This window comes from Cottoperca gobio, chromosome 9 (assembly GCF_900634415.1).
Source record: "Cottoperca gobio chromosome 9, fCotGob3.1, whole genome shotgun sequence".
NCBI classification, from domain to species: Eukaryota; Metazoa; Chordata; class Actinopteri; order Perciformes; family Bovichtidae; genus Cottoperca; species Cottoperca gobio.
The window spans coordinates 9,650,525-9,677,142 of NC_041363.1; the positions used below are offsets into that span (position 1 = coordinate 9,650,525).

The 26,618-nt window shown below is 40.4% G+C and overlaps 1 protein-coding gene across 1 annotated transcript; it reads right to left on the minus strand.

Annotated features, from left to right (window-relative positions):
* Positions 1-352: 352 nt before the first annotated feature.
* On the minus strand, positions 353-26,566 carry LOC115013722 (DNA repair protein XRCC4-like). The gene is given in 10 exon segments (XM_029440200.1): positions 353-2,780; positions 5,433-5,563; positions 8,998-9,059; positions 9,061-9,084; positions 10,077-10,241; positions 10,838-11,004; positions 21,195-21,388; positions 22,228-22,363; positions 23,831-23,993; positions 26,490-26,566. Coding segments are annotated over 8 exon segments (999 nt in total). The 5' UTR covers positions 23,957-23,993; positions 26,490-26,566; the 3' UTR covers positions 353-2,780; positions 5,433-5,438.
* Positions 26,567-26,618: the final 52 nt, after the last annotated feature.

Here is a 26,618-nt window from a genome sequence, read left to right on the forward strand (position 1 = left end):
TGGGTGGCATACACTGATATTGTGGTAGTGGTAACAATACACTAATGTAGCGCTCTCACATGCAAAGACATGAAAAAAAAGAACAGATTTAAAAACATGTGATAAATGGTGATAAAATAAACTTGGTCGAATAGTTTTGAGTAAGACACATAAATGTATTTTTATTTCAAACTGCTTCACAAGGTGAAAAAAGAGAAAGTCTCCCTTGAGCACACTCTGCAGAAGGTTGTCATTATCACACTAAATGTTCAACCACCTTCCTCTCAAAACCTGCAGAACATTTGACTTTAATTCAAATAATGAGGACAATCAGTTCACACCAGTATCTCAAAGAGAAACCACTCGTTGTGTGTAATGGTCAAAAGGTTGTTTTAATGACTGGGTTGAAACAAAGCAGATAATCTTTGCCACTGGCAAAATGTGTAGAGCAGTATAGACAAGACTCGACTGTAAATCAAGTCAATAAGAAAAGTCAGCACTAAATGTGATTTCTGTTTTGTATGTAGCCTATGTACAGTATGATATCTCGGACGCACCTCACACAGTTTTCATTTCCCACATCGTAAATGTTTTTTGTATATGTTTCTTGCATATATTTCTGTTATACTAAGAGATAAAGGCAGTATATGTACAGACAAGCTCTTTGGTCTCTCACACACACACAAGTAACACACATTAAACATTGTATTGCACTGAAATAAATTCAATTTTAAACAGCAAGCCCACCGCTTTACTTCCATATGTGTGCCGCTCCCAGCAGAAACAGCGGTACAGCCCACTGTGAGCAAAAAGAGGTAATTTGTTAGAATGTCTGACACGACTGGCACAATAAAACCAATAACATTTCTGAGTTGGAAAAAGAAATCAATAGTTGAAGTAGCGTTTAAAATGTGTTTTATTGAATCACAAGATTTGGTTGATTCACGCAAGAGGGAGGCTGTAGTGCAGTAATCAAAAGAGGAAGCATTCCCCAACTGGTCCAACATGTCTGAAGGGTGAGAGAACAGTTACTCATAACAGGGTTTTTGATTTTATATTCTCAAGAGAGTTGGCATGTTCAGTTTTCAAACATCACTTGTGTAATGCGAAGTTCTTTCAGACATTACGGTGTAAGGCGGTGAGCAGTGAGAGCACAGCACAGCCCGACAGCAGACAAAGACCGCTCTGTCTCAAATGCAGCTCCGTGGCGGGAAAGCAGGAAGATTCCTGTCATTTGCCTGAATGATGGGAATCCAACAGGTGCACGCAGTAAGTGAATGACGATGATAAGCAAGTGACTGAACGTTTAATTTCAGCCTGGCACAGCCATCATCGCTCTTTCACAAACAATGTTAACCCTTTCAGCTGCATGGGCTGCTGTATAGCCCCGGTGAGCTAGACCCGCCCTTGCTAGAAAGCCATGTGGTTGTAACTTCACGGTTTAATTCCAACATGTGAACAAAATGAACTCAACTTTTACCAGCTGTAAACGTAATTGTTGATTGGTTACAATGTTTTAGAAGCTGGTATGACAAGCCAACACAAAGCGACTTCATCACTGGAAATCCATCTGAGCTTTAATGGAAAATGAAAGTGAAATGTTTTTATAGCTTTGACAGAAACATGTGCTTGTGTCACTTTTTCTAATTAATATGATAATAAATGGGATGCTTCAAAGACTAATTAGATTATCTGCTCAAATAGGAGCCTGTGGTAGATAGTGACTTTACTGTATGTTTTACATTTAGTTATACATGTACCACTGCTACAGCTCATAATTAAGTGTTTTACTTTTAAACAATTACACTTATATCTCCTTCCTTTGCAAACTGACATCTTATTTTAGAATGAAACTCTATTAATAATCATTCTGAAGTATTACATTCTTATTAGGATCACGATTCTTCATGCTAACAACTTATTCTTAGTGTACACCACTACAATGAAAACCTCTTTATGTTGACATGTTTTCACTGTACAGTATAAAACCTCTCATGACAGAAACATGTCCCGTGTAAACTCCATGACACATCATGGTTTGCATCTTAAATAATCTGAATAATTTTATTCACAAATTGGATGTTCCTCTACATGTGTGTCTCTTGGGAAATGCATATGGTTAAAAACAAAGAGTTAAATGCTTATTCAAGTCAGGTTGAAGTTAACATGCCTCGTCTTGTAAGATATCTCACAATAGATATGAACCCAGAAAACATTTACAATATTTCACAATTATTTCAGATTAAAATATCATTTCCTCTTCTTTCCATGTGTTATATATAAAATCAAATAAAAATTCTTGAATCAACTGATTGACAGAATAAAACATTTAAAATGTCTTTTAAATTAGACAAATGTAATAAGGAAACAGCACAAATAGGCCAAATTTAGAATATTCTGCATGCTATAATATTCTGAGTGGAACCACTGACAGAAATATTCAGTGTAGTTTCCTAAACTTGGTCTCATCCTCCATCGTACATTATCATGCACTTATCTGTAAATGTTTCTTAGAAACTGATCGGGTCTTCCCTTTATAACATGCCTTATTTATGGGATGTATAGAGGAGACAGTGTGACATTCCTGTGGGGATTATTAAACCTGCAAGCGCGTGTTGTGGGATTATCCAGGAGGCCACCCGTGGTCTTCAGCAGGCGTTTAGGTATCATCAAAATCATAAAAGACAGCAGGAAGGTCCAGAAGTCAAAGGTAGTATGGTCACGTAAAGACCCTGAGTACGTCTCCACGGCTTCATTACTGTCAGTGTGAAGACACACTGTGATGACCTCAGGACCTAAAGCTGGTAGCAGAGGTAAAGGAAGAGGTTAGGAGGTGAACACAGAGAGACAACATAACCCTATTAACTCTCTGCAAAACACCCCACAGTTACGTCGGGGCCACAGAACATCTACAGAATAAAAGGGCAGATGAAAACAAGGGGGAGGCAAAATTATTGTTCGCAAAATGATAGTTTAGAAAGGGGAAATGAAAGAGATGGCATATAGTTTATTTTCATAATGAAAAGAGCGGGGGAAACATCAGCAAGACATGATGAATAAGCAGCAACAAGGCAGCTTCGGTTCGTTGTTGGTGACACCCTGTTTTCTGGGTGTAGCCTGTTGTCCCTCAGTAGTTGTTACTCTTCGTTCTCACACAGAGCCAAGGTTGAGGGGCTTGGCAGGCAAATTCAAGCTCAGGGCGACGTCAAACTCTTGAGAAATTGCTTCCATGCTCCAGATCCAGATTCTCTACCGTGTTCTCCAAGTCATTAGCAACACCAGCAGTTCCCGAGGAAGCACTGGAGGGCGTTAAGTGCCTGTTATCACATGACTACTAATGTATCTGGGCAAAGTCTTGACGGCAGCTCTGAATGGCGCACGCAGTCTGGAGTGTTTGGGAAAAGATAGCGTCATTAGTTGTTTGGCTTTTGATTTATTGAAGACGAGAGACAAGCAGTGAGGCTCTCATGAGAGCTGTAGTAGGTAATTGTCACAGTTAAAGCAAACCAGATGGCGCTGGCTTTCTCAATCTGGGTCGAAATCTGGGGACACCTCCAGGACACTGTTGCCTGGTTGTCACTGTTATGGTTGTGTGTATCGAGGTGAGGGTTGACTGGCTGAAAGTAGCTTGCCACATAGCTGGAGAGGGATTAAGAAAACCTGTTCATCAGAAAAAGGCTTAGATTTAGGGCTTTAATCATGCTCATGATGATTCCTGGATGTCATATATCCATGGAGGAGGAGGGTGGAGACAAAGGCAGGGAGAAAGAGAGGCAAAGACAGAAGGGAATACAGAGAAGAGAAAAGCAAAAAGAAAGGTTGTATATCATTTGCACTAATAAAACAAACACTCCATTTCGAATCTAATATTTCATCCCTCAGTATGGAGAGGTACTTTGGGAAATACAGTTCAACATCTTGATATGAGCCAAGGCTGAATAACATTATATTATATGTATTCTTACCAAGAAGTTTGGGAAAACAAATTGATAGAAAACTTGATAGAATGCAAAGGCGAGTGTGCAAACCAGAGAAGAAGTTCACTGGGACTCAAAAGGTTCTTGCTGTCATTGCTTGGACAAAGCGACACCACACACACTGTAGTCCTTTTCTGTTTTGTTTATTTGCCAGCCAACACCCAAATGTAAGCTGTGGGAGGATGTTATGAGGTTTTAGATTTAAACAAAGTGTCACTACAATATATGTAGGAGAGACGATCAACTTACCAAATGTACCACATATGGCCAGACAACATGATAACAACTGAAGGTTGGTATTAGTATCCCAATGCAACCACTGAATCTGGAGATGTTAAAGTTACTGTTGTGTTACAAAGACTTATTTCTGCATTTTTCTGAATATAGATATTGCTTTTTAGACTCTTTCTTTTAGCAGCAGAAGCATATTATACAAACAAGATGCAATGTTAGTCTGAGCCTGTGTGTAGTCTGGGAAAAGCAGCATTTCAAGAACCTCTAGTGCTTCTGTTACAGCGTGTCAGTGTGAGAAAACATGCAGCTGTTGGATGTGGAAAGACCTCACAACATTGTATGTATGAGCCGGATGTTCAGGAGACACCTCTGAAAACCCAAACATTAGCAGCAGCTGATTAACATCTCAAACCCTGTCAGACCCACCGGCGAGTCCATCTTACTGAAGTCATATTAAGATGTTCACAGCGTTAGAAATGTATTTGAACTCTACACACGAACCCCAAGGGAAAAGCAGAAGAGTTTAAGAAGTTAAATGCCAAAGATAGAATCTGAAGATTATTTTAGTTTCTTTGCTATGTACATTTTGTGTGGCCTATTTATTAGGAGGAGATGGCAACTATGGGACCAGCTCCACATCTAAAACCAGTGCTGTGGTCAGAGGCAGCAGGAGGAGTACTGTATCTACCTAGTATGTAATACAATTAATGCTATAAAGGTGTAGGACTATTAACTAGACTACTAATTATGCAAACATGTGCTGGGCTAGAACACTATTGGATGCTGGGAATGTGTGGGCTTCTTTTTAAGACCAGTGATGACGACAACATGCTGATTCAACCTCTTTTAATGGGACGAGAGGGATATTAATTCAGAAGGGCACCCCACATCAGATACTGCGGCGGTTTTTCAGAAGTTTGTGTGAGTGTATAAAAAAATTAAATAAATAAAGAATAGGGAAATGAGAGAAACGTTTCACGAGGCCATAAAACAAAGCTTGAAATGATTTCCTTGTATTGTTGTTAAACTGATTTGGGCCCACGTGGAACAGAAAGAAGACTGGAGAGGTTGCGTTTCATCTTAATATGAGCTACTTAAAATCTGCAATAAATAATCTTCCCATCTAAACTCCTCCAATGGTAAGTTATGTCCTTGCACTGCTACTGTATGTGAAAAGAGGCTCCACAAAACAGGAAAAGTGTATGACTATGATGTATCAGTTGCATTGGTTATCCGACTAACCTGCTTTTATTCCTGCTCAGGAGGTTCTGGGCTCAGGGTGTGAAGCTGCCTGCGCTTCCGGCTCGGTTGCTCATCTTCCTCATCAGAAAAAGTCTGGTCCACAGAGATGCCCTGGCATACCAGATTACGACCTGCATACATTATACACAGCACACACACACACACACACACACACACACACACACACACACACACACACACACACACACACACACACACACACACACACACACACACACAACACACACACACACACACACACACACACACACACACACACACACACACAGAGCATAGATCTTACTATATCATGTTTGTATAGGGGACACAAAAGATAGTTTTCCTGCCTCCGCTGGACAATAAAATGTATTCTATTCTATCCTCACTTTGCAGTTTCTACGCATCAACACGTGATTGATTATGTCACTAAAATATGCAATCTATCAAAGCAGTTTACAGTAAATCAAAGGTACTAGATGCTAATTGCATTTCTGCACAATGACCTCTGACTGTCGGAGCGCAAATTCCTCGAAGGCCTCCAAATGCCTGCACGTGGAAGTCATGTTCTAAATCTTCGTCCAAGCTTCATTGCTTCGAGCGATTCTCCATTCGTGTCATTTGTGGCACCTTTGTGGCAGTCCCTGGGCATACTGCCTCAGATAACCTCTGTTAACCCTGGACAACTCCACACCTGAAGTCCTGCGACCTTTATCGGGAATAGAGATCTGACATTCCAAACAAGCCCGGTCATACGATCGTTTACATACGGACAGACTCACAAACACACCTGTTTGCCCTTTAACACTGCTGCTAGGCCATTTACATTCAAGATAGACAGATTGAGAAGTTGCGTTAGATAAAAGGAATTACTTGGAAGACTTGATTAGCTGACTGATTAGGAGATAACACTTTAAATGCGGAGGGGGAAAAGAATGCTACTGTTGATATTAACAGTAAAATGAATGAAGAACCAATTAAGTGTGATATTACAGTCCAGCTGGTGGTAGAAAAAATGTATCTTGTTAAAATCTATTTTTCTCCTTCCCTCTCAGACACTCTCTCATCCCTTAAATCACACTATCGCCCTCCTCCCCTTTCATTCCACTTCTCCTATCTCCTTCTCTTTAATCTTCAGTCACCCCACTGTGAGTGATATGCTTCCAATGATGTCACTATCAGATGCCAAACTGGAGGGAACAGGTCAAAGAGAGAGTTTCTTCTTTTGTCTCCAATGCTGCCCTGTCATTATTCTCATCACAGGCCTTGGCAATATGGAAACACACCCTGAGGCTCGAGGGTTAACAGGGGCCACGCATGTCAAAGTGGAATTGTGTAGCCCACTATGTCATTAGATAGTTTGGGTAGATTTCTAAATGCAAATAAAACACCCATTTGCTTGTTGTGCACACAGTTTCAAGAGCCAAGAGCCAAATGGATGTAGACTGGAATTGTCAGTGAGGTCTCAAATTCACCAAAGTTTACTTATTCTACTCACTGTACGTGTTTACTGAATATGTAAACACAAAAGATTGTCGTGGCTTAAATTGTATGCTTCATGTCCTCAAATCATTATTAAGGCGAGTGTGAATTGATTGGTTGCTGGGGTTACCAGACTCAGGCTGCACATTATAAACAAAAAGGAATAACAATGCATTAGGCAAACATCAGAATATTGTAACAAAGATTGACATGAATCTTTGGCGTGTTTCCACCACGGCCAAGTGATGGCCAAGAGAGAAACGCCCAGAGACAGATTTGTTGGACAGCTGAATTAGTGTAAATACTACGCCACTTTTGGAAACACACCCATAATGTTAAAAAGCTCAGAATATGGAAAGTATACAGGGACAAATTCATCAAGGCATGAAAATAAGCAATAAGTGGCAGGTGATTTTTACTGAGGGACTGAAAACAGAAGAAAGCATTGTCAAACGCTTCTGGACTTCCCTAACACAGTATGAGAGCCAAGACCCATACTGCGCAATCTGCAACCTCCCACCATCTTGACTGAAGGGGTGTGTGTGTGTGTGTGTGTGTGTGTGTGTGTGTGTGTGTGTGTGTGTGTGTGTGTGTGTGTGTGTGTGTGTGTGTGTGTGTGTGTGTGTGTGTATGAGAGCTAAACAACAGAACCTGCTGAAATCACTACAGCATCAATATGTTTCGCAACTGTATTAGCATCTTGGAGTGAGTTTGGCTCTGAGCACAAACACAACCATTGAGAGAGCGATCAGTGGGTCATCCCAGCAGATTGCAACGTGTAGTACAGGGGGGTATGACTCAGCAAATGTGACGTTGAGCCTGCTCTGCATGATGCAGAAGAAGGGGAGAGACCACCTCACGGCCGGCCGTGTTGAAGCAATCAAAGCAGACTTCACTGGGTGGGTTCGTGACTCACTGACAAGTGTTTCCCAGAATCCGGCTACCCGAGGGTATATTCTCTGCTTGTGCGTGCTTTTACGTTTATGTTAAAACCCCCCAGCTTACATAATCAATTACATTCAACTGTCAAGTTTATTAGACAGTAAAATCAGTTTAAGGAAAGCTTAAACTCAAGAGTTTCACTTAAAGTCTGCATCAATATTGAGTCACATCGTGACCTATGACATAACAAGGAGTTCCGGGAATGGGCGAACATTTGCCATGTTTATTGTTTTCACACCCTGCCCCACCAAAAACACAACGTGTTGATGGTGTGTCATTGTAACAGTACATTTCTATAAAGGTGGCCTATGAGAAAAAGCCCCAAATTGACACAATTATTGATGTATAAGTGTACACCACCATACGAGCCTACTTAGTTTTTATTTTATCTTATTTATTCCTTCTTATTCTCAATATTCTCCTTTTTATTTCTTTGTTTTCTCTACTTTGCTTTTTTTTTTTCACTATAAACTATATAAACATTGTAGGAATGCTACAAGTATGAGCAATATCATGTGTAAGCAAATGTTAATTTATGTTACCTGCTGCACTCCTGCAATAAAGTTTACAAAAGAAAATGAGAACTAAGAGATCTAAATTACTTTGTGAAATATCCTAAAGTGCATTTAACTTTTCTGCTAGCTTTGTTTTTAGGCTTTAAGATGCGGCATATCAGAAGTGTGTCACCTGAACAGAAATGATACTTCCACTGCGATCCAACTGCGTGTTAACTCACAAATACAAAGCAAACTGCCAATGCTCATGTGTTATGAATTGCAATGGTTAGGCTCTGCCCTACCCCTAGAGGAAAGCCTTTGTTCTTGTATTTGGAGTAATCAGAGGGCAGGGAGATGCTTCAGTTTGGTTACTATCATTGATATTGCTGTTGCGACATATTCTGACGCAGGCAATGACGAAAACAATAGATTTTTTATGTTCATTCATTTGTAATATCCAATTGTACTTTCTGAGTTGGCAGAAAATTATTTTTTATTTTGCTTAGGAGCAGTTTTCCTTCTGAAAAGTAAAAAAGCAGCACTCTTAACACACACACACACACACACACAGACACAGACACAGACACACACACACACACACACACACACACACACACACACACACACACACACACACACACACACACCTGTGATGAGAATAGTTGGCTCCTGTGATGGATGGACGCTCTGAACTGTCTCCCCCTCTTCTGTCCCCGTGAGTTGTGTCATTGTCACTAAAGGAATGACACAATTTGGAAAGAAGACAACATGTTTCATGTAGAAAAATCAGCGTGAGTTAGGAAAAACAAAGAAGAAAAATTGAGTCGAGGTTTGAATATGCTCAATGTTGGCAAAACCATACGGTAATCATTTCCAATATTTTATATTATTGACCGCAAGGGTCGCTGGCAAAGCCAAACACGTAAGCAGCTATAATGAATCAAATCTACCATCCATACACTGTGACCAGCAATGATGGAAGATATAATAACACCGGCTTGTAAAGAAAATAATTCACCATCTGTGTTCTGCAAAAGCCAAAGGGAACGCATACGCAGATGTGACAGCATTGTACTGACCTGCTTGCAAATGTGCAACTAAAGCAATGACCTGAATATGTTGATTCATCCTTTATACAAACGTCTCAGTGCTTAGCAGTAAATTAGCTAAATTGATTGGCACACTAAAGAAAGTGTTTCTTATAAAATATTCAACAAGTAGTGTGCACAGACAAGAAAACAAGACTAGAGCTGTAACAATTAGTCAATCGACAGAAAATAATAAGACACCTTTTTTGATAATTGGTTAATGTTTTGTGTTTCTAAATAAATGACAAACATTTGATGCTTCAAGCAAAATGAAAACAGTTGGAATTTCTGACTCTCAGACAAACAAGACATCACGATGACATCACGTTGGGCTCTAGGAAGTTGTGATTGGCATTTTCAGTTTTACATTTTTTTCACCAAATAGTGTATACACGTTGCTTTGGAAAATTCTTAATTGGGATGCTTCATAATCCAAAATCCTATGGGTTGAAATCAGAACTGTATGTCCATAAACAGGTCACAAAATGAGTGGAAGCCATGCAACCCTGTGTATTAAAACAATTAATTAAATAAAAACATATTCCACTAGTTCACCTGCATTTTAAAGTAGCAAAGCTTTCCAGTTATACCAGAGCATCACAAAATGAGTGGAAGCCATGCAAAATCGGTCAGCTGACCTCTGTCTACCCTCCTCATCTGCCTGCTGGTCGTCAGTCAGTTGGAGTTGGCGGACAGCATCCTGCAGGCCTCTGATCTTGGCCTTCTTCTCATGCAGCACCATGACAAAACGCGAGTACAGCTTCCCCTCCAACATCTCCTTATCCTCAAGCTGCTGCTCCAGCCTGGTGAGAAAAACACACAGACACCAATGTATGTGCAATAACATATAGGCAAGAAAATGGACTCCCACTTGCACACGGACACATGCTAACACAGACAGACAAATGCATATTTTAAGAGCCGAGTATGTTTGTTTGCTTTCTGGGAGTAATTTTCTAAGGGGAATGATGCTGATGCCTCCACCCTGTGCAGACATATTCAGCCTCAGCCTCCATCTCTGACAATGCTCCATTCATTGGCCAAGGAATCAACAAACAGATAAACAATTACAGAAAAATGAAAAGAAGTCGAATATGAAATTAAATACATGCAAGTTAATCATTTGATGTCAGTTCCCAGAAATCACAAGCCCAGTTTGCATCACTGGGTGGAACCCTTAATACTCTCAAATGGGCGACCAATGATGATGTCATACTGGGTGAGCTTGCATGCAAACAAGACAACCAACAAACAAATACCAGCGCTGAACATCTTATGAACATAATTACATTCTGTTGGGGTATTTTCCATTCGAACTTAACATTTGCTCTCCATCACATGTTCTTTTTTACACACACATTTAAATCCATCAGCACAAACACAGGACTGCTTTCCTTACTCTCTGAGTATTCTCTGATGCTCCTGTTTCAGTCTACGGTTCTCCTCTAACAGCTGGCAGTTTTTTGACTCCAGATCTGTACTGTGCTTTAGAGACTGGCCAATTATCTTCTGGTTCAGCTCCAGAGGGTCCGGAACTGGCTGGAGCTCCACCGAACCCAAGTGAACCTGAAGAAAGGAGGGACAGAAGAGTAGAAAAAGAAGAAGAAATATGCCAGATCAAATAAGAGTACATATTGTATAAGCAACAGTTGAGAAGCTCAGCAATGTGGGAGGACCTCGGGTATCGATTGCTCTTCCTCTGCATTGACAGGTGACAGTTAAGATGTTAAAGTTAATGGCACATAGTAACATGGTAAGCATAACGTCTGGGGGCCTCTCTTTGAGCATGACCGACTGGGAGGAGACAACAGTACAGATTTAAGACTACATCTACCAGTTGCCCCTGAAGTACCAAGGGAACCTCTAGGAGAAGCTGGGGGAAGTAATCTAGGAAAAGCACATCTGGCACTACAATCCTGGCATGAGCAACGGATGCATATATTATTATATTTAGGCAATAATATCACAGCTTCCAAAAACCTGTTTACAGTGAAAGTGAGTAAGCATTCGCACCATAACGTCATCCCAAAAAGCTCTGCAATATAGAGGTGCAACAAACCATGACATCATATTTCCTCTGAAGTGGGAGATTTTTTAAGATGTTGAGGTGTTTTCTTCTGTCTGGGTGATATACAGGATGAATTCATTGGTCACCAGTGAACTATGCAAGTGAGCACACAGTTTCCTCTCTGTTGCTTCTTGTCTGTGACTTTGGAATCACAGAAAGTCTTCAGATGTAGAAACATTCCTTATTTGGTTTGCATTTTGGCACTAAGTCACAGAGCGGGGCTGAGGCATTGCAGCGGGCGACAGAAAAATGGGGAAGTTTTCGAACATTAAGTCTATGTGTCAAATGTTCGAAATTCCACTGTGACATTCTGATTTCTAAAAGGCAAAATATGACTAAATCTACAGTAAACAGCTATGATTCAATACAGAACACCCAGAAGTACAGAAGCACCGTTGGACCTGGAGTGTGCACATCAAAGCTGCCACACCAAACATCTTTTCAAATAGCTGAATAATTTCTGTTTGCCTGTTGCCTTGGAGATTTTCCCATGCACACAGACAGACAGACAGACAGACAGACAGACAGACAGACAGACAGACAGACACACACACACACACACACACACAGCTCATGATGCACGGGGAAACCAGAAGGTGACAAGATGATAAATCTTCACTGGGCTATGTCGAGGTCACCGACCCACTGTAATAAAGCCGCCATCTTCAAAAGCTCTCATAAAATACTTGTCATTTTTGTCCCGGGCTGATGCTGTCCTAGCAGGCCACACAGCTGTTTCACCCTCCACTAGTGAAACTGCACATGTTAAAGGGACAATCACTTCATATCTCTGCCACAGCTTCGCTACCTTAGACGTATCTTCTTTTCTTCTTTGTCTCTTTCTGTCAATCTCAAATGTTCTTCTCTCTCTGCTTCTTCTCTATGTTTTCTCTGAATCCCTCTCATTTCTAACAATACAAACTTTTCTGCATTGTTTTGTGCATGAAATATTAAAGCAATATGAACTCTATTCAAATGGATCTTCTGCCAGATCCTTTTTGACGCTGGCATTATTTTAGCAACGATAGCGGTTGCAATCCTAATAACTAATAACTTCCACCAGCAGATCATCCAGTGAAACTTCTTAACATCTAAAACCAATAACAATCGCATCAGCCTCAGCTGTACTTTGTGTTTAGTGCTAATTAGCAAATGTACGCATGCTAACACCTTAAACTAAGATGGTGAACATGCTGAAAATGACACCTGTGAAACATCAGCATGTTAGCTCTGTCACTGTTAGAACTTTAGCATGCCTAAGCTAGCATTTAGCTCAAAGCACTACTGTCCCTCCACACAGTCTCACAGAGCCGCTAGTGTGTCCATAGACTCATCTTGTTTACATGTGGTCTTCTTCATGTGTTCTTTTAGGGGCATGAACGCCACCGACCTTTGACACATTACCGCCCTCTGCCAAAAGAAAAATGCACGCCATTAGCCATCCCATGCTTTTTGAGCATGAGATAAGAAAGCAATACAGGTATAACAAAATAATGTATTTATAGATTACAGAGTGCCTCAGAGATAATGACTCCATTCAATATCCTTCTACAATTCTATAAAAAAATCTATTTGAACAGTAACAAGCTTATTTAGTGCAAGTGCTGCAAATCTGATCAAAATAAGGAAATCAGATTTAAATAAAAGTCCTCTTAATAGTCTCAGGACAGAGGAGACCACCCAGGATCTAAGGAGGATAAGGTTCCCAACAACTCGTAAAAACATAGAACTCTAGAACATAAGGATGTCACAGTGATACCGAGCAGGCTCCTCTCAGGGATTTAGAGGATGTTTGTGTGACACTGAGCTTCATTAGTTATTTGCAAGTTGACAAAGTGATTCAGTGTTTGTGCAAGATGGTCCACCAATATTAAGAAAAGGTGAGACTGGTGTACGAAAGAGGCCCAGTAACAATGATGTGAGTTTGAATAATGTGTCAAGGTCATCATGTCCACTTCAAAGATATACCAACTTGCACACTACTGTAGGCTACACATTACTGTACGCACACTTAGGAGGTCGTGATAACTGTGAAAGCTTTGATCTTACTTCAAACCCCTCCTCTCCCTTCTACTCCCTATAACTCAATCTCCAATGTGCTTCCAGAGGAAAGTCAATTAGCAATAAATCCGCCTAAGAAAGATAATGTTAAGGCTTTGAACTTTGACATGCTGAGTACACTAATATTTCCACACTTTAAAGAATGCCATAATGTCCTATATTTACTGTACATATAATGTCAAATGTCGAACTTCATCAAAGTTTTACCCACTGAAACTGTTCAAGACCATAAATCTTGCGTGTTAACATAGTATTACCAGTTTAAAGGTTCAATGTGTAATTCCCAGCTGCCTGCTCCAAAGAAATAGGGGGCAGCATTTCACCTTTAAACTGGGTCCATACAATCTCTAATGTTTATATTTTAGTTAGTTTTTAGTAGTTTGTCGTAGTTATTGTCTTCTAATTTATTCTGTATTAATAATCTTCAGATGGGGCTTGTCCATCTGTGTTTACTGGGGCACTAATGTTAACTGGGGGCTGTATAACGTTACGTTAGTTTGTTCATTGGACTAAATCAGTGGCAGAAACTAGAAAACGACCCGCATATTTAGCTCATCTTCCCGGTGTCGGTGCAGCCAGGAGAGCAGCCGCCGGGGGAGGAGAGAGGTCGGCAGAGGGGACCCCAGTCAGCAGCCAAAAAGCCTTGAGCTCAGCCAGAACAAACCCCAGCGCCGGCAGTCACAGCGGGCTACTGAACCTGTGTAAAGGCAGCAACAGGGAGTCTGCAGTTCCCCGGTGCTGTGGCTGAACTCCAGCTACCTGCTAACTGAAGCTACGGGCTGCCGACAGCTATACGCTCGGAGAAACATCCTCCTGGCAGCTGTGAGGATGAAGAGAGGTGGTGCGGGTAGTTTTCTCATTTCTGCCACTTTGAATGTAATTCAATAAAACAGACAAGACAGCTGTACTTCTTTTCGCTCTGTATAGATCGTGTGCATGTGATGTCACGCTTATTTCCCAACCCGTAAGTCAACCATGTTGGTTGGATTACACAACCAAGACGGCGCCCGTTCACGTGTGAGTTGCTGCAACGCTTCGTAATTTTCTTTGTATTTAAACGTCTAAGATTGAAAGAAAATGCCAACCGTGTGCGCCGTGTATAATTGTGGTCATAACGCTACTCGTGACCCAAAGAAACGGTTCTTTAGATTTCCTAAAATCATCACAAACAACGATCCACAGAAGAGGGATGAATTGCTGTCTACCGAACGCAGTAAGCTGGTTTAGCAACATAACTCGTAAGGATTTAACAGAAGATAAAGCACAATTCACCTGTGTGTGTGGCGTCCACTTTATATCTGGTAAGAGCTCATGCTAAAGCTATGTTTGCAATGTTTACGTTAAACATTTGTGCTTATGATATACCCGAACACTGTAAGACCTTACTTCTCCATATCGCTGACTGGTAAATAAGGCACTTTCTTTACATGTGATGCCATTTGCTCTTTTCTTCTGTACATGTTTTTGTTTGGCTTATTCTTGAGACTACTTCACTTGTGAAAAGCAAAGCACCAATGTGAGAACATGCTTTGCTTAATCCAGCCATACAATCACAGTGTGCGAGGATAACATCGCCGCTCTTCTCACTCACAAACCACGGCGTGAGCGGTGTATCTCGAGCTCTTTGTGATTTACACGGGCATGGACGAGCACCCTGTCATCTTTCAGTGGTTTGGTAAGAAGACTACCAACCCAGCCAGAAACAAAGAAATTATAAACATCTAAGCTCTTATATGCCTTCATTTGTGCTTTAGTTGCCCACGACGTTTGTAGCACAAGGTAGTTCACAATATCCGGATATTCAATTGGTGGTAATGAATCTATAATCCGACAGTTTTAGCGTGTACGGGCCGCAAATGTGGACTTTTTCTCTGAATCTTGCCTTTGCAGAGGACTCCAGAGAGTCAAAATACTTTGAAGAAGTCGGAGTTGTTGTTGTTGTTCGCTTTAGACGCCATTGCTGATTTGTTTTTTATCCAAAATGGCGTCGCACGCATACGTCACACAGTTTTGTCACGTGTTTGCACACTATCTATAGAGGGCAGACTGGAGCTACAGTCTCTCACTATCACCTCTAGAGGAACAAGTGGTGTTACAAGACTGGACGGAGCGCAGCTAGCTGTTAGCATGCTAATCTCAGTAGATATCTCTGCAACACAACACAAAGACATCTTTTACATAACGTCAACATTGTTCCCTCTTCACATTCTGTTGATAATGTTAGTTCATTGTTTTAATGTTTTACATTTTAATTCTGGCTTATCTTACGCATTGAACCTTTAAGACATCAGATACAGAGATCTAAACTGCTGGAAGCACAATCTCTATTTACTGGATTAACATGACACTGCAGCTGCTGTTTATTTCTTCTGCTCCTCCTTTGAAATAGCAAAGGTTGTGTGTTTCACGGTCTTTACTTTCAGGGTTTCTGAGAAAACCTACTGCAGTAAACATGTGAATTCCAGATCACCAAAAGGTTACTTTTAGCTTACTGTGCAGCATTGAAAGAGGAAGGAAGCAATAAACAAAAAACTAATCTGTAAATATAGGCAAGCAGCATGCTAAACTTTACATACCAGTGATAGTTAGTGATGAGGTTTTTATTTATTTATTTAAGTTCCTTGTTGAGAGACAGAAAATGGCTTAAAAGCTCCATTTATTTTCTTGAGCTTCTGCTACTCTCCTGAGACACAGAGATAAAGTTAAAGGTCAGTCTGCACACTGTTGCCAGCCTCTGCCAAGGTGTGGGAGGTCAGACTGTCTGTGATCCACGACCCACTGCCACATTTTTCTACTGTGTTACTTAAACAACAATAAAATTGTTTGTAGGTGTTGTTTCAGCCTCTAACACCATTAGACATAAGACCTTTATATGACAGGGTGGGCTGATTTATGACGATTAAAAGATCAATGCAGCTAACATGACAGGACAAGACAAACAGAAGAGACCTCGAGACGAGATTCTTCCTTCATGTCTCTGAGATAAATATCATGACTTTGCAAACTCCAAATAATTGACTTGTTTGGGATGAAACACACAAGTATAAGCTTTTGTTCGTCCGACGTGTGTGTGGTCTAACTGTTTGTTTGTGTGTGCGTCTCCAGACAGCTAGCCAGATCATAAGGTCAAACCCGTGGAGAGGGGGGAGGGGGCGTAGGTGTGGAGGACAAAGCCAAAAGAACACAGTCCCAGTGAAATGATACCATAACACACTGTGGGCACAGAGGACACAAAGCTTTCCTTATCACACTGTCCAACACATCTCTGCAGACCAAACCCACCACTTATTCCCATGAATCCCATGAATGAGGACAACAACCCCTATTAATCAATAACCGCTAATCAATAATATTAAAGTAAGTTGGCATCATTGGAATTTAAATATTAAAGATTTATAGATTTTCTGACAAATTTCAGCTCATAATAATAGATGTTAATTTACAGTTAATAATTGTGTTAATCGTATAATTTATTTTCTTTTTTTTCTATTTCAAAATAATAATTGTGTCCAAGTGAACAGGGAAGTGAGTGGGTGAGCACTGTGTGGCTGATGACAAAGACACAGTGTTCAAGAGTGGGCAAGGGTGCTCAGTATGGAAGTGTGGGCACGGAGCGGAGATCAGCTTGTCCCATCAGCTCCGTCGTCCGTGGTGCAGAAGCGTTAGGCCAGATAAAGAGCAGGAAGTGAGGGGCGACAGCACTCAGCTTGTCCCAGATAACATGAATGTTCTCATAAACACAGGGCTTGCTATGGAACAGTACCAGAGCAGATGGGGCGGGGGGGGGGTTGTTAAAATACTAATTATCACTTAGGTATCTGCCTAAGATACTGAGTTTAAAGAGGTTTAAAGCAAGGGAGGTATACATTATTAAGACTCAACTACAACTCAGTGAACAACTACTGTGATGTGGAACTTCCTGTTGGTGACAGCAGGAAAGATGCGTCACTGGATCAAACTATTCAATGCGGTCAGGATAAAAATATGGCTTCCAAATGTAGAAGTCGAACGTGTAAGCCTGGATGATGGCAGATTGTATTCATTTTATTCTGAAACCACAATAAAAGCATTTTGGTCGCTTCGTGTGTGTATCAATTCGCATCACCAACAATTGGTTTATTGGGCTTTTGAGTTTATCAAAACATGGCCACTGTTAACATTAACTAATGTAAAAGATCAATCTCTACATGCAGGTAGATTCTGCTCTTTGGCATAAGCTACAGATGATACAGTGAAAAATCCCATAAGGGAGGCCCCATGTTACAAATGTTCCATAGTAAACCAATTCATTAAAAACTATATTTGATAATCCATAAAAAACATTTGAATTTAAAAACATAACATTGGGCTCTTTTCAATTGTGATAGGTATATACTATTGGATGACATTTAATACACAAAACAATTGGTTAAAATAGCTCCAGAATGAATCTGTGCCATTTTTTTGGCTAATTATATGCAGTGAACTAGAAATTCAAATTAAAAAACTGCAGAGGTTTGCTCTCAGATACATGGCTTGACGATGTTTGGTAAAGGACACACAAATGGAGATAGAAAAAATGATCTGCCACCAAGCGGCGTGGAAAAGCTGCAAAATGTAAAGAGATGAAAAAATCTACTAACATGAAGTTAGGGAAGAGAAAAACAATTCAATGAATGACCACATTAAAGTTGCTATGATTATATTATTATTATTATTGTCATAATGTTATCTGTGAAGCTTTGCTTTTAGCATTAAAAATGATAATGTGCAGGATTTACAAATATAAGTGTTTGTCATATCATTTTGACAGATGCATACACATTCACAGCATGTACATATTGTATAATTTCACACTTCAGAATTTGGGATAATTCAATCAGAATAAGAAAACACGGACTACTGGCGTCATACTGCACAGCTGAAATCCCCAGTGAACTATAACACAAGTTTTATTTGACAAACATAAAACATCGACAATCAGTGTCACATGCTTCCAGCCAGACTCATCCAGAATCCTGCGGCTTCAATTATCACAACTGTCAATAATTAGAGTCTCAGTCTCCCTGGATGGAAAGCTGGTCTGAAGTAAGAACTGTTCAGTGGTACTCATTTGTGTGACCGTCATGCTGCTTGTCAACGCGCTACTTCATGTGATTTAAAAGGTTCTGCACTTTCCATTAAACATGGAAGGCACAATAACTGATTGATGTCAAATAAACTATGCCAAAGCTAAAGTACTGTATTACTATTGTGCAGCCTTCATAAAAAAACTGCCAAATCATAGTCCCAAACAGACAAACAGGATCTGTTGGTTGCACTTAAAATGTTCCAAAGTTGTGAGAACATTGGTGTCTGTTAAAGCAAGTGTCAGTACAAGAATATTTCTTTGTCCTCCAATGACAGATCGGTACTTAAACAGACATTAAGGAGGACATAATGTCTGACTTTGCGATGTAAAACACCTGCTTAGTAGCAATTTACCAAGAAACACCCAAATTACATTCATCATTACAACTTCTGGGGTCATATTCATAAAATATTAATGTCAGGTTAAGTTCGCCACCTGTTTTGTCTCCAGCCTCCTTTCTTCTATTCCCAAAGGAAACATACCTCGTTTTTGGCCATTTCTGCACCCTCAAATTATCTGGCTGCGAAAATATGTTCCACTTTTGAACCTCCAACGTGTTGAAAAAAGGAAAAACGAGGGAGAGCAAGAAGGAGAAAAAAACAAGCAGGTGTTAGATAATAGTAGTTAGCACTTAATGCAAATAGTCTCTCGGGATTCTTAGATTTGTGTCTACCACACACATACTGCACACATTGATTATTACCGTCAGGAACAATGTGAGCATTGATAAAAAAAAATGAAAAGCACACATGTGGCTGGACTATATCAATCGCTTTGTGTGATCGAGTTGCTCCTTTTACCTTCAACCTACACAAATGAGAGAGTTCATTTATGTCAAAACTAGTGAAAATGTTTCATTTGAAATAAAGGCTGATATTTGTTAGTCCCTCTTGCGGTTCACTCCCTGGTAAGGACATGCGTTCAGAAGAAGTTTGATTTGACGGAGTGCACTGAGGCACAAAGAGTTAAAACAATCAAGGCATCAGAAATGCATTTATTGTCAATATCAATGATGAATTATACCATTAAAGAAAAGCCTTGTATGTGTTTCTCAGTCTGAAAGAGAAAAACAACAGCAAACAATGTGTTGTTTAAAAGATCCATTCTTTCTTTTCTTGATATCATCATTTCATTGTTATAATATGAGATGTACTAAAAACAAATAACCGTTTTGTCAAGTATGTCAAAGGTCGATAACCTGGCCGCCTCATCTAAGAGAAACAGTATGTCTGAACATGTCCGGACACGGACACATGCACACATAGGCACACTTGTGTACATGGCCCATAGACACAAAGAAAGCCAGGGGGAGTTGGAGAAAGAAAAGAAAACGACTCTAATCAACTGTTGTTTAAGATTGTGAGATGGGGACGGCCCTGTCCATAAATCAGGGTTTTATGGTCTCTAGTGTTCCTAACCCCCTGGCTTTCTCCCTCTGGTCTCTTCTGCCTGCACAGCAGTCCCAAGACCCCGAGTGACCTCGAGTAACCCGGCGGCAACAGCATCCTCTCACAAAGAATAACACCAAAATCCACTGAAAGCACCATGACCTGTACTCTATCAAACCCGTCACTCACTAGGAATTATGTAAGAATCGCCTTAGCACAGCATGTAATATACAGTATGTCTCTGTAACCGACTGCTGCATCAATTCAAAAAGAAATGAGCTTTTATGTGAGGGACTGATTGTTTACATCAAACTAGCTCCACCTTACCATTTAACAAACCTTCAATCAGCAAACCTTTTCCCCCAAGCGTTTATGAGCTGTGGCCGTTAGACGACTGTCTTATATTGTTGCTATTGGATGACTGAATGATTCCTATCTCTGGCTTTTTCCAGTGGCCTGAAGGCAACCAAGCCATTCTAATTCTGCTTTAATGTAGGGACAATATAAACCTTACCCTTTTAACAGCCCCCTGTAAAAAAAACAAGGCTTCCTTTCTATTTTTTTGTATGTCGTTAGAGGCGTTTATCCTTAGGGAACAGTGACAAGGGGAAGTGCAGGATGTGGAATTCAAGGGTTAAGTACTGATAGATCTACATAATTAAGATGAATTAGAACTAATCTTTAACTACAGAGTCCTTTAACACTTGCAATTCTAACTACCCACTTTGGTTAATGAGTTTGCTTAACCTCTTTTGGTTCAATGTGTAATGTGTCCCTGAACAATGCAAAGCACTCAAAACCAATTCCAGGCAATATCATCAAACTAAGGAAAATAATTGCAACACAAGTTGAGCCACATTCAAGGGCACAGGGTTTATTTCCAATCAACCCTGAGCCCTCTGCGTTGGCCTTACTGCTGTGCCAAGGCAGAAGTCCCATTGAAATAAATGAGGAGGCTGCATGTTTTAATGCAGTGCTGTTGTCTGAACACAACCTTAAAGCAGCTGCTTGTGTGTCTCGTTAAAGTTTGTTATATCAACTTTAAAACCAAAAACTTTTAAAAGTTTTGTCGGCTAGACCATACTGGTCAGAGTATAATAATAAAAATCTACCAAAAACCTTTCCTCACCGAGATGTCATTACAGATCTTCTGATATGAGAGATGACAGTGATCTGTTGTGACATGGAAAGAATACACCGCCTTGCCGCCTCCTCTCCTTCCTGCTCCTCTACCTCCTGTTAGCGCTTGAAGAAGATCCTCAACATATCTTTTCCTTGTGGCTCCCATATCGTTGGCTTCCCTTGTCACCTCATCCTCTGAAACTGGAAACAAAGAAGTCATTTTTCTCATGTTTGCACCATTCTTAAAGTCGTACAGTTGAGAGAAGGGCAAAGAGGTGATGGCAGACTGTGGAGCAAAACTATAAACATTAATTATGTAGCAATGCAAGGATGCATGTGAAAGCGTATTCAAAAGGAAGCATGCAGAGAAACCAAAGGGGAATGTCATCAGCTGTTGCACAGCTGCTCACACAAGGCTGAGGGTCACAATTAACACATCAAACACAGAAACACTGACGACCCAGAAGCCCGCACATAGCTGTCACAACCCCATCTCTGCCTGTCAACTCTGCAGATGGACAGCAATAGAAAACTAGAGAGCAGTTATGTTCCAGGTGTCCTTCCAGACAAAATGTACTAATGTACACACACACACACACACACACACACACACACACACACACACACACACACACACACACACACACACACACACACACACACACAGAACACTGACTTGCACATACAAAGACAAGCCTTGTAGAGTTTAATCTACGTTCTACACCTGTAAGCTGCAGCACAGGGGTGAGAAGGGATGATGAAACAAGGTCACTTCTGTCCCTCTGGTTAAAGAACCAACAGTTACAATATTGTGAGATGGGGTCAGCCAGGTGCCTACACGGTTTGGACGGTCGGATGAATGGTTAACCTGGTGAAAACCCAGTTTAGACAATGGTCCAAAGATTTGAGTAAATTGAAACTCCATTTGTTAGCTTATGTGTTCTACAATCACGAAAAACATGGCGTGTTCTTTTGTTAATAATTTAAGAAGTAAATGATTCTTAAATGTGTTTTTATATTTGCATATCTGAAGTCATTACCCTCTCCGATCCATGCCGAGTTGCCATCAGTGAGCGCTAATGTGAACCCAGCACCCAGGTCTACGGCCCAGTCCACTCGCAGGAAGTAGGGGGTGCCAGCAGTTAGAGTGATCTGTTGGACTGTACCACTCATGACCTGCAGAAAATCAAAGATAGGAATTAAGAAACTCATAACCAGGTGCCATTATGATTCATTTTACCAGCATTGGGTCCATGGCATTGTGTTCAGGATATATTGTGGGCTTTCTACAGTTCTCTTTCAAAGACAGCCCTCCTATCAATACATATTGATGTTGTTAGGTTGTGAAATCTTCCAGTTACGTCAATTAGGCTCTTTGTTTTACTTCTTGGGTTTGGTAATAAATGTCCCTGTGTGTTTCTTTAATGGGGGTCTCTCTGAGTTACTGGAGCCACACAGAGATTTTGGCAAGTCTCTACGTGGACGTGTGGGCCCCATGACCACCAGCAAGGAAATTACAGGGCTGTTAAAGATAAATAGAAGAATATTACCGAAAAGGGCCCGTTTTTGTTTGAATTTAGTCAGTGTGCACATTTAACCAAAGATCTAGACTGAATATTTTTCTTAAAGTGAGTCTGAATATCCTAACCTCACACAGCTGAACTGCATCTCATCCGTTTGCACAATGAGATTTAGGTCTGGGAATTGAGCTCAGTTAAACTCTTTGGATTATAATTTACCTCACATTTATTTAGATCTTGGTGGATAGTTTGGGAGAAGTATGACATTTCCAGAAGAAAATAGGCAGCAAAGACAAACAACAGCCATGCAAGTCGTGCGTTCAATGCATTCATTGATGCGAGTGAAAGAGAACACTGCCAATCGTCTATTGCTACGGCCGAACACATCTCAAGCCAATTCATCCGTTTCCATGTCAGAGCACGATGGGCAAAGCAAAACCTGTGGGATCCATGCTCTAAGAGTTACTTTGTACTGGGAAACTAAATCATTATTTGCCAATATTACACTCCTCAATGAGTGTGCTGAGCAAGCTTCTTTGGTAAATGTCAACTTGCCCTCAGGGTAATGCCTTGGCTGACTGATTCATTGCTACAGTTAAAGTTATCCTCCCAGAAGCAGCCTATGTTCAACAGATCAGTTACAAACGATGTTGATCTAGGGATTACAGTATGATCCATGAGTTTGTTCCTGACATGTCCCTTTGGTTTACTAGAAATGCATCCGTTTTTCTTCTTCTCAGAGGGCTTGAGAAACTTTTACTTTATTACGGATGTCAAGGCTAGAACATGTGATTACTGCTTCCATGTAAAGTGAGAGGTGAGTTAGCCATCTTCCCTGCTTAACTACAGGGCAAAGTGTCTGGAGATGGAGGGAAAAGGACAGCTAAATTGGCAGTTAGCCAAGCTGGACATGTTTGAAAAAATGAAAATGAGCGCCTTCGGACACTGTGCTATAAGTTAAGAAGTGACAACTTCTGCAAAGAATTCTTTCTTTGCATCCCCCACCATATGCGCTGACAGAGCAGGTGGTCAAGGTTATTCCAAATGAGACTTACAGCAGAGACCTGAGACAGACATACACATGTGGGCTCTCCACACATACACGTGCACGTGCACAAAGAACCTTGCAGCATATTAAAGTTGACCCTTTGTGCTTGGAGAAGGGGTGTGGCTGGACGAAAGGGGATGGGCAAGATGAGGGAGCTGAAGGGTTCCACTTTAACCTCATAAAGAGAGCCCAGCTACTCATTAGTTACTGTAACATCTGTTGTGCAGGGACGATGACCCTGTGGTAATGACAGAAGGACACTCCAAATAAATAAACAGCACTGTCTGTCAGGAATGGAGAGCTGCAGCAAACCTTCAAAGTCAATCCCGAAATCGTCCTGTTCAGTTACTCGATCGGCGGACAAAAGCACTGGAATGCTTAAATCATCAACCAAAGCTCCGCTGCAGCTTTGACACAGCCTTTATCCACTTGTCTTACCCCCTCTGTAATTTCTTTGCTCAACCTTTTCATTGTAATTTCTTCAGCATATGAAAACTGCTAAACATAACTACAGGAAGTACTAGGCAAATGAGTCAAAAGGAGAGCCTCTAATTATGCATTTTCTGTCTTAAATGAGGAGTTTGTACAGAGAAAAAACCAAGGCAGTTAACTATCTGTTTAATGGGCCCAGACAATTAGGCCTGTCCTCCTCTCACTATCCTTTCACTGGACTTTCCCATCATGCTTTCTCCAACACAATGCTTTCAAGATGAAAAGAAGAACTCTTCGGCTAATCCACTGATATAATAATCAGTCAGGGATTAAAGCAGTGCTGCCCTAAACAGCAGCAGATTGTGCCATTAGCTTTTGTTCCTTGTTATTTCCACATATTGGCCACTTGACAAATAGAAACAGTACTAGCACATATAACACGCGCTACAATAAATCAAGGCCTAAAGGCTAAAGGTTGTATACCCAGAAATTGACTGATGCATGCCTCAACACAAAGACTAGGTTTGAAAAACTATTGTAATTTAGCCATGGACATTTTTACAATTTATATTTGTGCTGCTTGCAGAGGAGACATAGTGATATAGTGGAGATAGGTCAGGGTCATGCTCTTCATCTGTATGCTGTATGACAAGATGTGCCTCCTCTTATATATATAGAATTCCCTATACTGTAGGTACAAATATGTATTGGCCCTCATGAGGTAGAAAAAGCTTTTGATATTGTTTCAGATGTATATGCAGCATCAGTGGCAATATGTCTTCTTAGTGGATTATGTGGTCCAAACAGCATAGCGTACTACAAATGCAATTGTCTCTCAACTCCTCCGAGTGAAAATATTCCCATGACATAATCTGGAATTATAATTGCAACTCTACTGCTAGCTGTGGTGAAAAACAACCAATCGATAACACATTTCAGAATCTGCAATCTACTGGAACAAACAGGATTGAGACATATCCGAACGGCAATCACACCAACTTCAGCTCTGCATTCAAAACCTTGAAGAGATGACTAATGTTAACAAGAGGGCAATTCTTTAAAAACTAATTAAATTGCATTGCTAGCCTGTAAGTGTCAGGCCTTGATTTGACTGCAGTTATCAGACTTGCATGTACTCTGATTAGTACAGTCAAAAATATCATAGTACCGATTCTGAATATTTGAAACAGGTCCATTAATAATTTTCTGCGGTATTGATACACTGCAACCAGCTGCACTTCCAGGTCTCTCTTTTCTCTGACAGTTGAAACGACACACACATCGCTATTAATCTTATAATACAAATCTATAAAAATTCCCTGTGGTATCAAACGTTGATATTTTCAAGGTATTGTAACGAAAGTTAGAAATTCCAGTATTGTGACACTAACTGTGATGTACCCTTAATTGGTCAGTGCACTGTAAACTATAAAACGTAATCACATTAAGAGGTCTGTATAAAGTACACTTGCTCAGATCTTGCTCTCAGAAACCTGACTCTCCATCTGAAGACTCTTTTTACGTGTTTTTATCCAAGCATTATTTATGTGTGATTTACAATCTGAGTTCCCCAGGAGTGTCTGTGAAAGAAGGGTTGAGGGGGATTTATGAAACATGGTTTCAATGCAATCAAGATGGTGCCGTGGCTGGTTGGAGGGAGGAGACTTTGTTGTGAAAACTCTGAGGGAAAAGTGGACCACAAACATTTCAGTCTTATAAGTCACCCAAAAAAGAGTGTAGGATCTATTATGCAATAGACCTATACATACACATATAATGTCTCTATAGGATTAAAACTAAGGATTATTTGTATAATTCATAATTGTGAAGTCTACAATATATCAAAAATAAAGACAACTGTCAATCTCAAATTACCAGTGGCCAAAGTGATACTATTCAAGCAGCCTTTCAGCATAATATTTACATAACAATACAGATTCTTACTTCCTTCTCAACTCTTTCCCATAATATCTCAGTTTGCATTGTTATTCACAGCCTAAATACACTATTATAATATTAACGTTATAACTACTTCCGGGTTTTGTAAGTGCTGTCAAACTATATTACAACTATCTTCATCACCATAATGTATCTTTATGCATCAATGAGTGGCACAAAGGATGGTAATATTATCGGTAGCATTACAGATAATAATTTACGCCTTTAGCTGCAAGGCGCCGAGTGTTATAACGTGCTGCAGTGAATATGCGCTATTTAAATACCAGTGGTTTTCTCTAAAAGTTGGATTTAATACAATATAATGTTGGTGTGGGTAAAACAGTTATTTCCCCAAAAGACTTACGGTATTGTTTGGGCTAACTACTGCGAAGTCCAAACGAAGGCATTTTTGTATGAAACTGAAATGATTGCTGCTTTCTCCCTGTTTACAGTTTCTGACAGAAATTTCAACCTTCAACTCCTGTGTTCTCAG